A 16,519-nucleotide genomic window follows, 5' to 3' on the forward strand; every position below is an offset into this window, starting at 1 on the left:
GGGGGGGGGGGAGCTGGTGTTGGCACCGCGGCTCAGCCAGTTTAACAGCCCCCCCCCCCCCCCCCCCCAAAAAAAGAGCGGCTGGCGCTGGCCCGGCCGAGGCAGCAGGGCTGCTCCGTGCCAGGACGGGCTGGGAGCACCGGGGCCCCTTCGCCTCTGGCATGACGAGGGCTGAACGGGGAGGAGGAATCAGGCCGGAGCCGGGTTACAGCTCCTGCCCCGCCGCGTAGCCCCGAGGTGACGGTGCGGTGACACTGGGCTCCTTCCCGCCCCAGCTGCCCCCCTCCTTCACCCCGCTGGCACCCGGGTTGATCCGTGCACGGAGGCCGACGGGCTTGGGGGAGCCAATCCCGGGCATCTTACACCCAGCAGCAGCTCTCGGGCACATCGGAAAACCTGGGTTCTCCCCCCCCCCCCCCAAAACCCTGCGGTACCCAAAGGTGGGGGCTACACACGGCAGCTGCGTCACGTCGTGCCTCAGTTTCCCCAGCTGGCCCAGGGAGGAGCAGCCGCCCTGTGCGATCACAGGGACTTGAGGCACTCGGAGCCTTGTCACCGCCTGGGTGGGGACGAGTCTCGGCCTCCGCTCAGGGCCGACCCAGCGCGACGGCAGGCGCTGGGTCCGTGGCCCGGCCCCCCCCCCCCCTCCGGGCCCCGCTCGAAGGGGCTCGTCACAGGCTCAGGGAGGCCCGCGCTGGATGGAAAGGCAACTTTAATTCAGGCAGCTTTGGATGTTAAAGCACATCTTTAAACCGGGCTCTAAATCCAGAGCCTGCTGTGGTGGCAGGGATGTGCCAACCCGCCGGCCACGCGGGGCTGGGGCTCCCTTGCCCGTCCCCAACCCTCCCCGCCCGGGGCCGCGGTGACGAGCAGCAGTCGGCAGCCGACCCCCACGGCGCGTGATAGCGATGAGACCCCGGCTCCCGTCCGACGGGCAAGGCCGGGGGCTGTTCCCTAGTGGTGACAGTCCTTGTCCAAGCCAACCCCCCCCTTCCGCAGCTCCGTTGCCTTTCCTGCTCCTCGGGAAGCAGGGCTGTGCTTTACCGAAGGGTGCAGGGCCAGAGCGAAGCAGGCCCGCGGCCGGCAGCGGCTCCCGGCGTCGCGCCCGCGGCCGGGCTCTGTGCCAGGGGCGCCCGGATCGCGTGCTCGGCTCACGCGGGCCGCGAGCCCGGGGGCCCCACGCGCGGTGCAGCAGTGCTCGAAGACGGCGCTTCCCGAAAGAGGGAGGCCGCTTTCCCTGGGTGCAAAGTGCTTTTTCGCCAGCCCTGCGGTGCTGGAGGGACCCTGAGAGCGACAGATAACGGCAGGGCGCAGCAGTTCCTCCGCCCCGTGGCCGGGCGGCCGCAAAGGGGCTCCAGGCCGCTCCAGGCTCACATCTGGCCAGCCAAACCCCGGAGCCTGGGAGAGTCGCTTAAAAGAAGCCCCTTTCCCCGGGGGGGGGGGGGGGGGAAAGGTATTTCCCTCCTTGCATTGATCCGATTGCTCTTGCCTGGCTCGTGATAAGCGGAATCACTAATTATCAGTGGCGGCACCCGCTCGGCGGGCCGAGGGCGGTGGTGGCGGCGGCGCGGCAGAGCCGGGTCTCACGGCCAGCGCCGGGCCGGCCGCTGGCGGTCACCTCTTCCTGCCCTGCAAGCGGCGCAGCAGCCACTGGGCGACGAAGGGCCAGGTGACGAGGAAGAGCAGGGTGCGAGGGGACACAGCCAGGGGCCACGGGAACGCCGCCTGGGGAGGGGACAGAGAGATGCGGCGTGGGAGGGACGACGAGCTCGCCGGGGTCCCCAGCGAGACCAAACGTCCCCCCCACCCCTTACTTGGAAAGGAGGCCGCGGCAGGACACTGTCACAGCCCCACGATCCTTTTTGTATCCCTCACTCCACGGAGATCTTTCATATCTCCACGTGGCCCCTGCCACATCCGTGTGGTTGTCCCAGGTGCTAGGGACACGTCCCCTGCGCCGTCCCCTGCTCTACAGCTGAGGGACCCTCCGCTGTCCTGATCTACCCCCCCCCCCCAGCTCGCAGCATCTCCAAGGGGTGTCGGGGCAGGCGCCAGGGAGGCCCGGCGGGAACACGTGGGACAGGATGAGCTGCTGGGACGTCCAAGGACAAGGCCACACAGCACTGTGTCTACTTCCAACTCACCTGCGGAGCAAGCAGCCGGTCGGGATTGGCCTCGGACACGTCCGCCTGCAAGACAAGAGAGGTTTCCGGGTGCAGCTAGGGCTGGGGGCTGGGCCCCCCCCTTGCCGGCCACTGTGTTCCCGCAAGAGGGGGAACGGGCAGAACTGAGCCCAGTTCGGGCTCCTCCAAGGCACCAGGACAGCGCAGCCAGGACGGGACCCCGGGGGCAACGGGAATCACGGGGGCAGCAGCTCCTCGCCTGCACCCTGGGGCAGATCGGAGCGGCACCAGCCTCCGCCCTGTTGGGATGTGTCACGAAAGCCTGAGCTCTCTCCGCACCTGGGACACCTCAGGCTCCCCGTTTGCAGGGATCGGAGCCAAGTCCCAGCGGCCCCGCGGGCTGCGCCCAGGCCCCGGCGACGTGGCTGCAGGCATCACGGGTGCCGTGTCTCCCCGCGCGGCAGGGCACGTACCTGCGCGGAGGTGAGCGTCTCCAGCTGGCTCAGCCTCTCCAGCACTCGCTGCATGTCGTCCTGCAGGGCTCGGACGGCGCCGGCCACCCGCGCGTCCAGCTCCGGGTCCCCCTCGGCGTCCTGCTCTCCCGCAGCGAGTTGCGGATCTGCGGGGCACACGGGCAGGCGCTGCTCAGACGCAAGGCGGAGGGGCAGGAACACCCCTCGGGAGCAGCCGGGAAGGGCTGGCTGAGCACCAGCTTAGGCTAACGCTGGCAGCGAGGCCCCTACAAAGCCGCCGGGAAGCCCAGAACATCACGGATTCATCTGCCGGCTTCGCAGGACGTTACCCAACGGCAAACGACGCGTCTCATCGGGCGCCTACACCGCGGGCTCCCTCCCTGCGCGATGCCGGCTCTGCCCAGCCTCGGCGCGTGCGCTGCAGCTGCTCCCGGCACGAGCCGCGAGCTTCCAGCCCAGCGGCCCGCGTCCCTCTTCCCGAGCCGGGCGCTGCGCCCATCTCGGCGCTCACGGTCCTGCAGGGGGGCGCAGGCCAACACCACGTCCCCCAGGCCTCCCCGCACGCACACGGAGGCATGCGCGGGTCGCCTCGGCTCACCCAACGAGGGAGCAAAGGCAGGATGCCGAAAACCGGGCAGGACGCCCGGCCTGTTTAGCTACAACCGCGCGCTGCAGCTCGGCCAGGCCTTCGGGCTCAGCAGAAGCCCCGAACCAGCCTTGCTCCAGGCCACGAAACACCCGGATAATCCTTGCTGCGAGCGGGAGACGGGGAGGCGTTTGCTGCAACACGGGCTGCTCCTTATCCCGGCTCCCGGCAGCCTCGGCAAGCCAGGCTGTGCCACCTGGCTACGCTCCGGCACTCCGGGGAGCAGCTCAGCCCCTTCCCAGCGCGCTGGCGGAGGAGGGAGCTGGCGGAGGCCGGGGTCGCTTTGCGCCCATCCCCGTGGCGGCTTTATGGGCCTCGTTACAAGTTAACTCCCAAGGTCAAGCAGCCTGGGAGGCTTGGCGGAAACAGCAACGGGGAGATAAGCGTGACGGGTGGGCCGTGCTCAGGTGAGGTGGCAGCTCCACCCCTTCGCAGCGGGTGCTCGGCCTCGCTGCCCCCGGCGCAGCCCGCCCCGGGAGAGCTTTGCCAGCCGGAAAGCCGCCAGGATGCATCCGGCGGACGGGGAGAGCCACGGTCCTTCTGCCCTGTCTCTGACTACCTTCACCCTCTTCCCTGCCTGGAGAGAGCTCGCCTGAAGCTCCCAGCTTGGTTCATCCCACAGATGGCTTACGTGCCCCCCCTGTAACCCAGCCCACAAGCCCCAGATCCGTAGATTTTGTGGGATGAAACACTGAACTGCCTGGGAACACATGGATGGAAAGAAGAGACACTCGGAAGTCACTCAGAAGTGAACTACCCCTGGGTGCTGGAGCTAAACTCTGCCCCCCGTTAGGGGTGGCAGCCCTCACCTCTCCGCTCAGCCCCCGCGCGGACACCCCGCACCCGTAGACGCCCAGCCCCGAGCACAGGACGTGGGGACGGAGCAGCGGGAAGGCGCGCAGGAGCCAAACACTGCACCCACCTCTCTCCGAGGCAAGGCCTGCGAGGCCAGCGCCGCTCTTCCCCTCTAGTCTTCCGCCTTCAGCCCCCTCTCCCTCCCTAGCGGCGCGGGGCGCTGGGGGCTCAGGCCCGGCCCGGATGCCGTTTAGGGAGAGACCCCGTTTGGCCAGCAGCTGCCCAGCCTGTGCAAGGGTAGAGAAGAACGGCCCTGAGATCCCAAATCCTCAACCTCCCCCCGGGGCTGCGGGAGCAGAACAGGCAGGAGAAGCCGGCGATCCGGTTCCTCGGGGCTCGGCACCCACGTCGGCGCAGTCGCCTCGGACCTCTCCAGGCTGCGACGGCCACCGATGCCCCGAGCAGCTCTAAGCCTCTCCTGCTCCCTGCGCTTCTCCTCCCCGTGCCGCAGCAGAGGGCCGAAGAGCAGCATTTATAGCGGTGGAAGAGGCGCAAGGCTGAGCGACGTCAAACCACAGCGGCTGGACGAGTTATCAGCCGATTTGGAAGGCAACAGAGCAGAACCCCAGGGAGAAGCGATTCGCCCAGGCTCAAGCTGGCAGAAGAGCTCTGGAGAGAACCCAGGCATCCGGGCGGTTTCCTCCCTCTTGCCCACCAGGTCCTCAGTGCCTCACTGGAGCACCCTGAAGTGCAAAACTTTGCTGGTGGCACCCGAGACGGCTGTTAGCGACAGCCCAGGCTGAGCAAGCGGAGAGCAAGCGGCAGCGGTGCGAGCACGGCACAGCCCAACCTGCATCCGGGCCCGCTCGGGGCTCCCAGCCGACGCCAGGCCTTCCACGGCCTCCGGCTGCCTCCCTTTGTGGCCGTGAGCCCAGCCGGAGCCACGCTGCGGCAGGAACGAGGGAGGCCGAGGGCGTCGCTGGGGGGGGACGGGGACGCACCGAGGGCTCCTCGGCCTCCCCTCGGTGACGGGGACCGGGCTCCAACGCCACCGGGACACAAGGACCCCTCTCCGGTGCGTAACCAGGGCAGCAACGGTGCCTCAGCAGGGCCCCGTTGCGCTGTACGTTTGGGGAGCCTCAAAGTGCCTCGTTTGAGGGCTCCTGGGACGGCAGCACAGAGCAGCAGCGTGGCAGCGCCAGGGCAGCGAAAACAGGAGCGTGCAGAGGCGGGAAGAGCTTACGGCAGTAGGGAGAGGCCGAGATCTGCCTGTACGGAGCACGTTGGGCCAGGCCAGGGCAAGGCTGCCAGGAGGAGAAGCCTCCGTCACGCTGGCAGCAGGATGCCAGCACTTGGCAGCCCTCCTCTAGGTTGTCCTGCCCCGAGAAACGTTACCTGGTTGGGCTCCATCTGCTCCAAGGTATCGCAGTAAAGTTCCCCCTCGGAGTCACTGGTCACCTGGCTACCCTCAAGCGCTTCGGCGGCAGGAGCCAGCCCACCTCCTGCAAGGGAAGCACACGGCTCAGCCGCAGGCAGCGCCGGCGCGACAGAAAGGAGCTTCGGGAGCAGCCTCGTTCAGACGGCAGCAGAAGCCCAGCGCGGCCGCGAGGAGACGGGTCTGCAAGCAGCCGGGAAGCCAACGTCGGCATGCGCAAAGCGAGACACCAGGAGGAGGCCAGAATCCCTCAGCTGGGAAGCTCAGAGCACGTCAAAGCTTCGCACGAGGGAGCAGCGCGTTGCTTTCACTACTGCAAAGTAAACTGAGGCCCAAGGGTGGAGGAATCGGCTCCGTTACCAGCGCCAGGATCGCGGCCTTGAATCCAAGGACCAAATTCCCCTTTTCCTGCCCACCAGCTCGCAGAGTCGGGCTCGCAGGCAGGCAAATACAAACGACAAGGTGCTATTTCGGGGTGGGTTTCTTTGCACACGTACAGCTCCCACCTGGGGAAAGGGCCGCCGAAGCGTGACGGCGGCCAGCGGAAATCCCAGCGCAAAGCATCGCGCGGAGCCTTTCCGATTTGGATCTAAGGCCCCAGCCGCTCTGACACGGCATTAAGGTCTGCGAAGTTCGGCCTTTGAGATCGCCCGGCAGCACCGCGCTGAACCCCCCCCGGGCGTGATACGCACGCCGCCAACCGCAATCGGCGCCACGGGTCACCGCACGCCCAGCCGGGCACGCGGGCAGGCTGCCCAGCTCCGCTCACGTTCCCGGCCCACGTTCGCTTGAGGATTGCCACGGTTTGGAAGCAGGCGTTCGCTCTGTGACCATATATGCTCCTTGGGGGAGGGCTGGGAACGCCTCAGGAGGAATTCCTCCCCGGAGCACCCAAGGCAGAGCGAGAGGCCCCAGCAGACAAGGATGTTCTAGGCCGGGAGCACTGCGTGCCATCGAGGGAAGGCACGCAGAGAGCGCTTTTCCCAGCGGAGCTGCCAGCAGGTGGGTGGGAGAGCGTGCAGGGCGCTGTACAAGAACTCAGGACCAAGACGGAGACAGCCCCGCGCAGGCAGAACGAGGACTCCGCACAACTCCCGGTACCGCAAGAGGGGCCGACTTGGCTCGAGCCGCAGGAGAACTTCCCTCCCCGGACTGCGGCTTTCCAGGACAACATTTTCCCAGTCTACAAAAGCACATCTCACTCCCGCCCTCAAATCTCCCCCCCCTGCAATTTAGCATAATCAGACCTCTCTCTACAGATAAGAGCAACCCGGAGACAACCGACACGCTCAAGGTTACCCGGGGGTCAAGAACAGCTCCGAGAGCTGGATCCACGAAAAGCACCAGCTCTCGGATATTTGTGAAACGCTGATACGCAACCAGGGTTGGACCGGACGGGCCTGAAGCCAACGGCTCTGCGGATGGACGGAGGCCCGGCCCAGCCCTGCTGCTTCCTCCTCGGCCAGCGCAAGGGCCTGCGCCTCCTCCGTGGGGTCTCTGCTGGGTGCCGGCCACACCAGGGAGACCAACCTGGCACTTGCTCCCCGTGCTTCTCCTTCTCAGGCAGGGCATTCTCCAAGCGATCCCGAGCCGGGCTCCCTTCTTGGCTGTCCTGGCTGGCGTCAGTCACCTGCTCCTGATTGCCTGCGCAAAGGGGAAGGAGCGGATCAACGTTAAAGCCGTGCGGATGGTCCCGCAGTCCAGCCCACCCCGCTCCGCTCCGCGCGGCCGCCTCCTCGCAGCACCGCTTCCCCGTCAGCTGGGCTGGGGACACACGGAGTCGGGGCCGCCTTCCCACCGGGCCTGTTGGGAGCATCCGGACGCGGCGGGTGGAGGGGGATGCAAAGGCTTCCTTCCTACCCAGGGACTGGCTCTTCCCAAGCACGGGAGAGCCGGCTAGCTCGGCACCTAACGGGAGAGGAGAGAGCCTGCTTCGTTTGCCGACAGTCCGGGAATCGCTGTGGACTCAACCGATCAGCAAGAGCTGCCTTAGATGGTCTCATCTCTCCGGGGACGGCAGAGGAGCTGCTGTCCCAAAGCCCCTGCAGCAGCAGGCAGAGGGATCGGCTCCATTATCAGCCGTGGCCAACGGCCGGGTGAACGGTGACTGGTGACGGCCACCAGCCCTGTCCCCTGGCAGGCCACCGGGCCCGTCCGCACTAACGCGCGGAGCCAAAGCGAGAAGCGCTGGCCGAGGAGAGCGGTGCCATCGACCACGAGGGCTTTCAGCAGGCAGCGTGGAGCGCTGACATCCGCCTAATGTGACGGCAGCCCGGAGCGGGTCTCGGCCTTCCCCGCGGAGCTGCGCTCCATGGGAATTCACCTCTATCCGTCTCTTGGGAGCTCTGCAGAGCCCACGGGGTTAAGTCCAGCCACGCAGCCTTTCCAGCAGCCGGGACTTTGCTCCCTGCTCCCGGCCAGGCGGGTATGTGGCAATGCCGCCCTGCTCAGCGCCTTGCCGAGGGGCTGCTATTCCCAACGGGCCTTCGCGATCGCAACAGGTCCGTGGCCGTGGCACCTCCCACGAGGTCGAGGACAAGCCCCGTCCCCAGATCCCTCCTCAGCACGTTTACCGCGATCGCAGAGCCTGCCCCACGCAGACACAGAGCTTAGACGCAGGCAGGGTCCCGTCACCTCCCACGCCATCGCTCCAAGAAGAGCTTGGCTCCGACACCAGTCTCCACGTGCCTGCCGGGCTGGCAGAGCAACGTCTGGCCTGTGCTTAGGGCAGGGGCATTTAACTGTAGGTGCTTCAAATCTTGGCCTACAAAGATGCTCGTGAAAGCTTTCCTAACTGGAGATCTCTTTGGACCCCGAACCACTCACAATTCACGTTCCAAGCGACGGCTTACGGTATTTTGATTTTGTAAAAAAAAACAGGTCTGGCTTGCGACCACCCTGTGCGTCACCTCCGTCCTCCGAGGCACGGGAAGTCACGCAGCCTCTCGAGGGCCTCCGTCTGCCACGTTTTGGTTTCACCTCGAGCACTTCTGCGAGCACCTACCGGCCACAGCATCTGAAACCGCCTTTCTCATCTGGGTTATCATTAACAAAAGCTGCAATAGCACCAACGCTCAGGGTAGGCTTAGAACCTTTAAACACAAATGACTCAGCAGTTTAAGAAGTTCAGCGTTTTAAGCCACGGTTCAGGCACCTTGGGTTTATTTCTTTTGCAGATCCTATTAGGTTTAGACCTAAACGACAGACTGTCATCTGTAAGTGACAGCAGCACAGGAGGACACTCCCAAATGGATAATGATTCGGAGTTCAGACCCAGCTTTTATGTTCCAGGGAAAAATAAAGCCTATTTATCTTTTAATGGGACCAGAATCAGCATCAGGATAGAGAACAAGAGCGCTTGGGTACCACAGGAAGGACCAGCCATCACGAGGCCAAGCGATACCTTGGGGCTGAGGAACATGCCCTACAGGCAACAGGTTTTGGGCATCCTCTTCGGAAGCAGGGTGTGACAAAGCTTATCTACTGCCAAGCTAGTCTTCCGCCGGGAATTAGGTACAGCCAAACCTCCGTGTTTGGAGTTTGCACGTTCATTCCTCAGTAGCGGATCCCATTCCGAAACCTCATGGCTGCTTCTCAATTCAAGACAACCAAGTAAAACTCTTTGCTCGCCCAAACGCTCCCTGCTCTGTAAAGCTCCTGCCCCCCCTGCCCGGGGGGGCAAAGCAGCACTTTCAGGGTCCAGTTAGGCTCCACACAAGTCTCCCAATTCCCAGCCCTCCGTTACTGCCTGGGGAGGTCGCCCCAAGGCTGGGGGAATCCGCTCCGGCACTTTGCTTAGCGGGACCAGAGCGATGGAGCAGAAAGGAAGGAGACAGGAGATGAAGGGTGACCAAAAGCCAGAGATCAGGACCCTCTGCCCAAGCACGGCAGCTGAAGGAAGCGCAAACAGCTACGCCGTAAACCTGCCTGCCACGGAAGCCCACCAAGCCGATCGGCATCAAGTTTTCCAGCATTTGGGAAGTCACCGATACCAGCTAACTGGGCGAGAGTCCGCAACAGCCCTGCTTGCACAGCTCGCTGCTCGCGGCAAGTCGGAGAGGCTGAGGATCCTGCTCCAGAGGCGAGAAAGGCCCCCAGCAGCCTCTCAGCGTGAGGTAGCTGTCACCACAGACACACGCACGGAAAGGGCTGGGAAGAGCTCTCTAGAACAAGGCAGTCCCAGCATCCCCAGAGCCCAGCAATCCCATTTCCCAACCCCAATTTCTCCACATCCGCTCTGCCGCAAACACGCGGACCTGCCCAGCTGATTACGTCAAATGACCTGGCCTGGGGGACTGTCACGCTCGTCAGGGACACAGGCAGCCCGAGCCCGCCCTTTCCAGAGGTGGGCCAGAGTCAAGGTTAACCAAAGCAGAAGGACAGCCCAGCTGCCAGGAGATTAAACTGGAGCTGATCCAACTGCTCTACAATGTGGGGCTGTATATGGATTCGGGCCGTGGGATATTTAGGAACCAAATCCCAAGTTCTCTCCCCAAAGTTTCGGGGAGAGAAAGCCCAGACTGAAGACATACCTGGGTAAGAGTGACACTCAAATAAGCGCCTCATCAGCACCTGCCCGATGGCCGGGAAGACAGAACGGACACGGTGTGTCCATCTCCTGTACGAGCAGGGCAGTTAGGTGCGGGCTGTGCTGGGTACCGGGGCAGGGACAAACAGAGGCGCGGGAAGAGGGCAGGAGCGATGTGACGGGCACCGAGGGAAGAGCGTGGCAGAGGTGAGCGACATGCTGGGCGCCGGGGGCGAGAGCGGCTGCCACTCACCCCCTTTCGTCTTGAAGAAGGCCTCAGGGGGCCGGGGCATGTCACGGATCACCTCGTAGAGCGGCTCGAAGTACCCGAACATCTCCTGCGTCGCCTCGTCCATGGGCACCGTGTCGATGACCTGGGGAGAGCCACAGCTTGGCAGCGGGGCCCGGCGGGCGGCACCGGCCCCGACCCGACCCCGCTCCCCCCGCTACCTTCTGGGCCACCTTCTTCATCTCGGCCACGTAGGCGGCCATGGCCTCCTCCTTGGACATCCGCCCCAGGCTGTGCCAGGCGTCCCTGCGGGCGACAACGACCGCGAGGTGAGGTGACCCGGGGGGGGGGGGGGGGACAGGGGACACGACCAGCCCGAACCGGCCCGAACCGGATCCAGCCGGCGCGACCCGGGCCGCCCCGCCTCACCACTTGTAGCGGCCGATGGGGTCCCAGAAGCCGGGCCGTGGGCCCTGGCAGCGCCCCGCCGTCGCCTGCTTGTAGTAGCTGTAGAAACGCAGCATCTCCTCGTACGAGGGCCGGTACGAACCTGCGACACGACGGAGCCTCAGCGGCGCCGGGACCGGGGCTGCGGCCACCACCGCCGCCGCTGTCCCGGCCCCAGCCCCGGCCCCGGCCCCGGCCCTCACTCACCGCTCCGGGGCAGCCCCTGGATGACCCGCACGGCGGCGCGGAACTGCGCCCCGCAGCCCGCCTCCTCCATGGCGCCGCGCAGCCCGGCAGCGGCACCGGCAGCGGCACCGGCACCGGTGCGCGTGCGAGGGGGGGAGCGCGGGCCCAATCAGCGCGCGCCTTCCATCCGCGCCGCCGCGGCGCGCCCAATCAGCGCGCCGCTTCCGAAACGGGCCATGCTGCCCCCCCTCCCAGCACCCGCCCTGCCGCCGCGGTCGCTCCCCGGCGCGCCGCAGCCAATCGTGGCGCGGCTCGCTCGCCCCCTGCTGGCTGCAGAGCGCGTGGGCCTCCTCCTCCCCCCTCCCCACCCCCCCCCGCGGCGCGCCGCAGCCAATGGGCGCGCGGCTCGCGCCCACCGCGGCGCCCCCTGCCGGCTCGAGGCGGCGGCGCGCGGGGCCATGTTGCAGCGGGGCGCCGGGGCGGGGCAGCGGGACAGCGCAGCAGGGCGATGCACCGAGTTAATGCACCGGGGCAATGCACCGAGATAATGCACCAGGGCGGTGCAGCGGGACAGCGCAGCAGGGCGATGCACCGAGTTAATGCACCGGGGCGAGGCGCCGGGACAGTGCAGCAGGGCGATGCACCGAGTTAATGCACCGGGGCGAGGCGCCGGGACAGTGCAGCAGGGCAGTGCACCGAGTTAATGCACCGGGGCGAGGCGCCGGGACAGTGCAGCAGGGTGATGCACCTAGTTAATGCAGCAGGGCAATGCACCAAGTTAATGCACTGGGGCAAGGCGCCGGGACAGTGCAGCAGGGCGATGCACCGAGTTAATATACCGGGGCGAGGCGCCGGGACAGTGCAGCAGGGCGATGCACCGAGTTAATGCACCGGGGCAATGCACCGGGACAGTGCAGCAGGGCGATGCACCGAGTTAATGCACCGGGGCGAGGCGCCGGGACAGTGCAGCAGGGCAGTGCACCGAGTTAATGCACCAGGGCAATGCACTAGGACAGTGCAGCAGGGCAATGCACCGAGTTAATGCACTGGGGTGGTGCAGCAGGACAGTGCAGCAGGGCAATGCACCAAGTTAATGCACCGGGGCACTGGGGCAATGCACCAGCACAATGCACCGGGGCACCAGGGCACTGGGAGAATGCACTGGGGCAATGCACCGGGGCACTGGGGCAATGCACCAGGGCAATGCAGCAGGACAGTGCACCAGGACAATGCACCAGGGCAATAGGCAACGGCACGGTCTCGTTGCAAGGGGCAGGGGGCTCGCTGCAGGCCTGCAGGGGCACAGGACAGCTGGGTCCTGCAAGGCAATGGATTGTTATTAATTCTTATTAATCTTTATTCATTATTCGTGTATTCATTATTGGTACCCTGTGGATGAGGGTGCCCTGGGGTGGTTCGGGACCATGCCGGTGACACGGTTGGGGACACTGGCTCTGCTTGCAGTCCTGGGGGTAACGGCAGAAAACCAGCGCCCCCAAGCCCACAAACACCCCATTGCACCCTTGGGCCCCATGCAAGCCCCGCTCCCTCGCCGGTTGCTGGGGTTTCTCGTGATTTCAGGCAGCCACCCTCAACGGCAAGCTCCTGATCCCAAATTCAGGTTGTTTTGCTCCGGGAAAAAAAAAAACAAACAAACGAGCCAATATATTTCCAGCCCACGTGGCCGGGGCATTTGGAAACATTGCCTCCGCCCGGTGCAAAAGTTCAACACCCAGAAGAGAAGCCGAAAAGAGGCTTTTCAACCCTTTTGGCCCTTTCTGAGGTGTGACTCAGGCTTTCTGCTCCCTTCGCGCCGGCGCCTGGGGCCCGCTGGCTCTGACTCACTGGAAAACAAGCCCCGATCGCGGGCGCGGAGCCAGGCCGAGCGCGCCAGGGCCCTCAGCGCCGATTCCCGGCGACGCGTGCTGGGCTATAAGAAGCCGGGAACGCGAGCTTGCTTTCCACGGGCTCCCTCCGAATCGCTGCCGGGCTGCAGAAAATAGCGACGCTGCACGAGCGCTTTGCAACCAGGCTCTGTTTCGGCCGGGCGCGGGGAGGGATTTTTTTCCGCGTCTCGCCACGCTGCGGCATCGCCCCGGCGTTGGGCCCTGTTTATTTGCTGCAACGCGCTGTGCTCTTCCCGGCCTCTGGTCCTGCTATTAATAGCAGCGGTGATGGGGCTCGCGGGTGTGCTGTTATGTAACGTGTTTTCTTCCCCCCCCCCCCAACTCCGGCCCCGAGCGCGGCGCTGGCCCCGGCGCTGGGACGGGACGGCGGAAACGCTTCCTGCCCCGGGGGCTCGCGGTGGCGGCGGCACCGTTTCACGCTCCGCTTCTCCCCCGCGAGCTTCCCCAAAAGCGCCTCGCGGCCGCGGCTCAATTCCCCGGAACGCGATTCCCCTCGGGGCGGCGGAGGGGAGGACGCCGAGGACTTGCAACAGCGCCGGGGCAGAGCCTGCCTGCCGGGCTGGAAGGGCGTTTTTGGGCTGGATCCATCTGCTCAGTGTTGCGCTACATGCCCAGATGTTGCACCACCTGCCCAGATGTTGCACTACCTGCTCAGATGTTGCACCACCTGCCCAGATGTTGCACTACCTGCCCAGAGGTTGCAGCACGGGCCCAGAGGTCGCACCGCATTCCCAGATGTTGCACTACCTGCTCAGAGGTTGCACAGCTTGCCCAGATGTTGCCCGGCCTGCCCTGAGGTCGCACGATATGCCCAGATGTTGCACTACCTGCCCACGTGTCGCACTATGAGCCCAGAGGTCACACTGCCTGCCCAGATGTTGCACTACATGCCCAGAAGTTGCCCTGCCTACCCAGATGTTGCCCTGCCTGCCCAAATGTTGCACCACACGCCCAGATGTTGCCCTACCTGCCCAGAGGTTGCACCCCCTGCCCTGACTTTGCACCCCCAGCCAAGATGTTGCAACACCTGCCCAGATGTTATGCTGCCTGTCCAGATGGTTCTCTCCCTGCCCAGATGTTGCGCCGCCTGCCGAGATGCTGTGCCACCCACCCAGATATTGCACCTCCTTCCCAGATGTGACCCCCAGCTGCCCAGATGTTGCCCATGTCCCCCCCAGCCATCCACATCCGGCAGCTGAGAAGGGCTGGAAGCGCTGGGGAAAGCCGATGGGCTGCCAGGGAGAGGGCGGCACAGGGAAAGGGGCCGAAAGAAAGCAAAAATAGTTCTTGCATGGGTTTACCAGCCGGAGTTATTCTGGATTTGAAAGCCCGCAGCCGGCTGCGCTGCTAAAATAGATGGGGCTGACGATGCCCCTCGGTACGAGCGCACGAGCCTCGTGCAAAACTAAGGGCAGTTGCTTAAAATCGAAGCCGGCACCTTTGGCCCTGGGTGTAGCCACCCGACCGGCTCCGTGGGCAACGCCGCCGCCACTGCGATGTCCTGGATCAAACCTGTCCGTCCGCCGCCCGGTGCCCCTGGATCAACCCCTGCCGCTGTCACGGCACCTCGGGCCCTGTTTTGGGAGGGTTTGCACAGCCCCAGTGCTCCTGGCCGGCTGCAGGCCCCCCCCCGCTACAGTGTCAGGGCTCTGCAGCCTGGGTTGGGGGGGGGTCTTCCCCCATCCCGCCCCTCAGCAAGGCAAGGGCCTGCAGTCCCCCAGGAAAGGTGGAGACGGGGGGAAAATTCCCTGAATTGGGGGAAATTCCCATGCATGCTCCCATAGCTACGTGTTTCCACTTGCCGATGGGGCTGCACACACATATATGCACATGCATGAATGTGCACACCGATGCACGCATGCACAGGGCTGCACACGCAGACATGCATGCACAGACATGCGCATGCACACGTGTGCATGCACCTGCACGCGCAAACTTGCATGCAGAAATGTGTATGCACATGCGTGCACACGCCTGCACACACACAGACATGCATGCACAGACATATGTGCATGCACATGTGCGCACATGCCTGCGCACACACAGTGCATGCAAACATAGGTGCATGCACGCAGGTACCTGCCTGCATCCGTCTGGAGGCTCCCAGGATGGGAAGCGACGTCCCCAGCTTCCTCCCGGTCATGGGGAGCGAGCTGCCGTCCTGCTGCCCCAGCCCTGCTCTGCAGGGGACTGTCACCTCAGGGTGGCACTGGCTCCCCCGTCCCCTCAGTGCCACCCCGTCTGCAGGGCGGGCACCTTCCTGCGTGTCCTTGCACGCCCCGGCACCGGCCCTGCCCCGTGGCCACGCTGCCATCGTCCCAGCTGGCCACTCTTAGCGTCACTTAGTCTAAGCGCCGAGCTGTGACAAGCCCTGCTTTGGCTCAACAGACACTGTCCCCAGGTGTGCTGATAGGGAGGTGGCACATAGGTCCCATCTGTCCCCAGGCGTGCTGGTGGGGAGGTGGCACATAGGTCCCATCTGTCCCCAGGTGTGCTGGTAGGGAGGTGGCCTGTGGGTCCCCGCTGTCCCAGGTGTACTGGCAGGGATGTGGTCCATGGGTGCCTGCTGTCCCCAAGCATGCTGGCAGAGAGGGTCCCCGCTGTCCCTAGGCATGCTGGTAGGGAGGTGGCCTGCAGGTCCCACCTGTCTCCACATGTGCTGGCGGCGAGGTGGCCTGGGACCCCAACCGAGCCCGCTGTCCCAGCCGAGGCAGCGTTGTCCCTGCAGCCTCAGCTGGGACCCCCACGACCCCCGGATGGGTCTGCCGGAGGGAGGGGGGGTCACTGGCCGGCCGGCAGAGCCCACCGAGGGTCCCCGAGCCGGGGGGGGGGGGGTCCCCGGGAGAGGCTGGCCAGGCCCCCACCCGGGTCGCTCCCCTCTTCGAGGAGGTGCTGGGGGTTTTGGGGGGGGGGGGGGGGAGAGCACGGGGGTGCGCGGGGCCGGTGACGGCGGGACTGGGACGGGGCAGCTGCGCGCCGGGAGGAGGCTGCGTCTCCCCGGTGGAGATCGGGGCCCCCCCCCCCCCCCCCATCGCTTCCCGGTGCTTCCACCCGGTGCAGCCCGGGACTCCTGCTTGGAAGCTGGGTGCGCGCTGAGCCCCGGGGGCGGCCCGGCCCCCCCCCCCCAAGGCCATGTCCCGGTGCAGCCTGGACCCCCCCCAGCCCGGCCCGTTCTCGGTGCAGACCGGACACCCCCCCCCCCCCCCCCGGGCCACGTCCCGGTGCAGACTTCCCGTCCCAGCCTATTCCCGGTGCAACCCCCCCCGTGTAGCATCCCTGCTCCGACCCATTCCCGGTGCAGACCGGACCCCCCCCCCCCCCCTCCCCCGGGCGACGTCCCGGTGCAGACCCTCCGTCCCGGCCCATTCCCGGTGCAGATCGGACCCCCCCCGGGCCACATCCCGGTACAGCCCGGATCCCCCCCGTGCCGCTCCCGGTGCAGACCGGACCCTCTCGGGCCACGTCCCGGTGCAGCCCCCCCGTCTCGTCCCGCTCCGGGTGCAGCCCGGACCCCCCCCGTCCCGTTCCCGGTGCAGCCCGGACCCCCCCGTGCCGCTCCCGGCGCAGCCCCCCCCGCCCCGGAGCAGCCCGTTGCCGGCCGGGCCGGCACAAACGGTTAACGCCGCCCGGGCTGAAACGTGACTCCTCCCGGCGCCTCCCCGCGCCGGGCCCCGGTCCCGCCGGGGCCGCCCAGCCCCAGCCCCAGCCCCGGTCCCAGCGCCGCCGCCGCCGCCGCCGCCGCCCCGCGAC

At 66.0% G+C, this 16,519-nt stretch overlaps 1 protein-coding gene across 1 annotated transcript; it reads right to left on the reverse strand.

Moving 5' to 3' along the window:
* Positions 1 to 1,528: 1,528 nt before the first annotated feature.
* On the reverse strand, positions 1,529 to 11,118 carry ACBD4 (acyl-CoA binding domain containing 4). Its single transcript, XM_067311801.1, has 10 exons — positions 10,884 to 11,118; positions 10,659 to 10,779; positions 10,451 to 10,535; positions 10,254 to 10,374; positions 7,003 to 7,116; positions 5,433 to 5,539; positions 4,165 to 4,324; positions 2,597 to 2,742; positions 2,145 to 2,189; positions 1,529 to 1,725 (listed from the first exon to the last, which is right to left on the reverse strand). Exons 1-10 carry the CDS (start codon positions 10,951 to 10,953, stop codon positions 1,615 to 1,617), a joined length of 1,080 nt encoding a protein of 359 aa, XP_067167902.1. The 5' UTR covers positions 10,954 to 11,118; the 3' UTR covers positions 1,529 to 1,614.
* Positions 11,119 to 16,519: the final 5,401 nt, after the last annotated feature.

Source organism: Apteryx mantelli, chromosome 28, assembly GCF_036417845.1.
Source record: "Apteryx mantelli isolate bAptMan1 chromosome 28, bAptMan1.hap1, whole genome shotgun sequence".
Classification (NCBI taxonomy): Eukaryota; Metazoa; Chordata; class Aves; order Apterygiformes; family Apterygidae; genus Apteryx; species Apteryx mantelli.

Coding starts and splice junctions, on each gene's coding strand:
- ACBD4 (XM_067311801.1), bottom strand. CDS start 10,953: ATGGAGGAGGCGGGCTGCGGGGCGCAGTTCCGCGCCGCCGTGCGGGTC. Junction 7,117..10,253: donor CTTCTTCAAGACGAAAGGGG/GTGAGTGGCAGC, acceptor CCCTTTGCGCAG/GCAATCAGGAGCAGGTGACT. Junction 5,540..7,002: donor GCACGGGGAGCAAGTGCCAG/GTTGGTCTCCCT, acceptor CTTCCCTTGCAG/GAGGTGGGCTGGCTCCTGCC.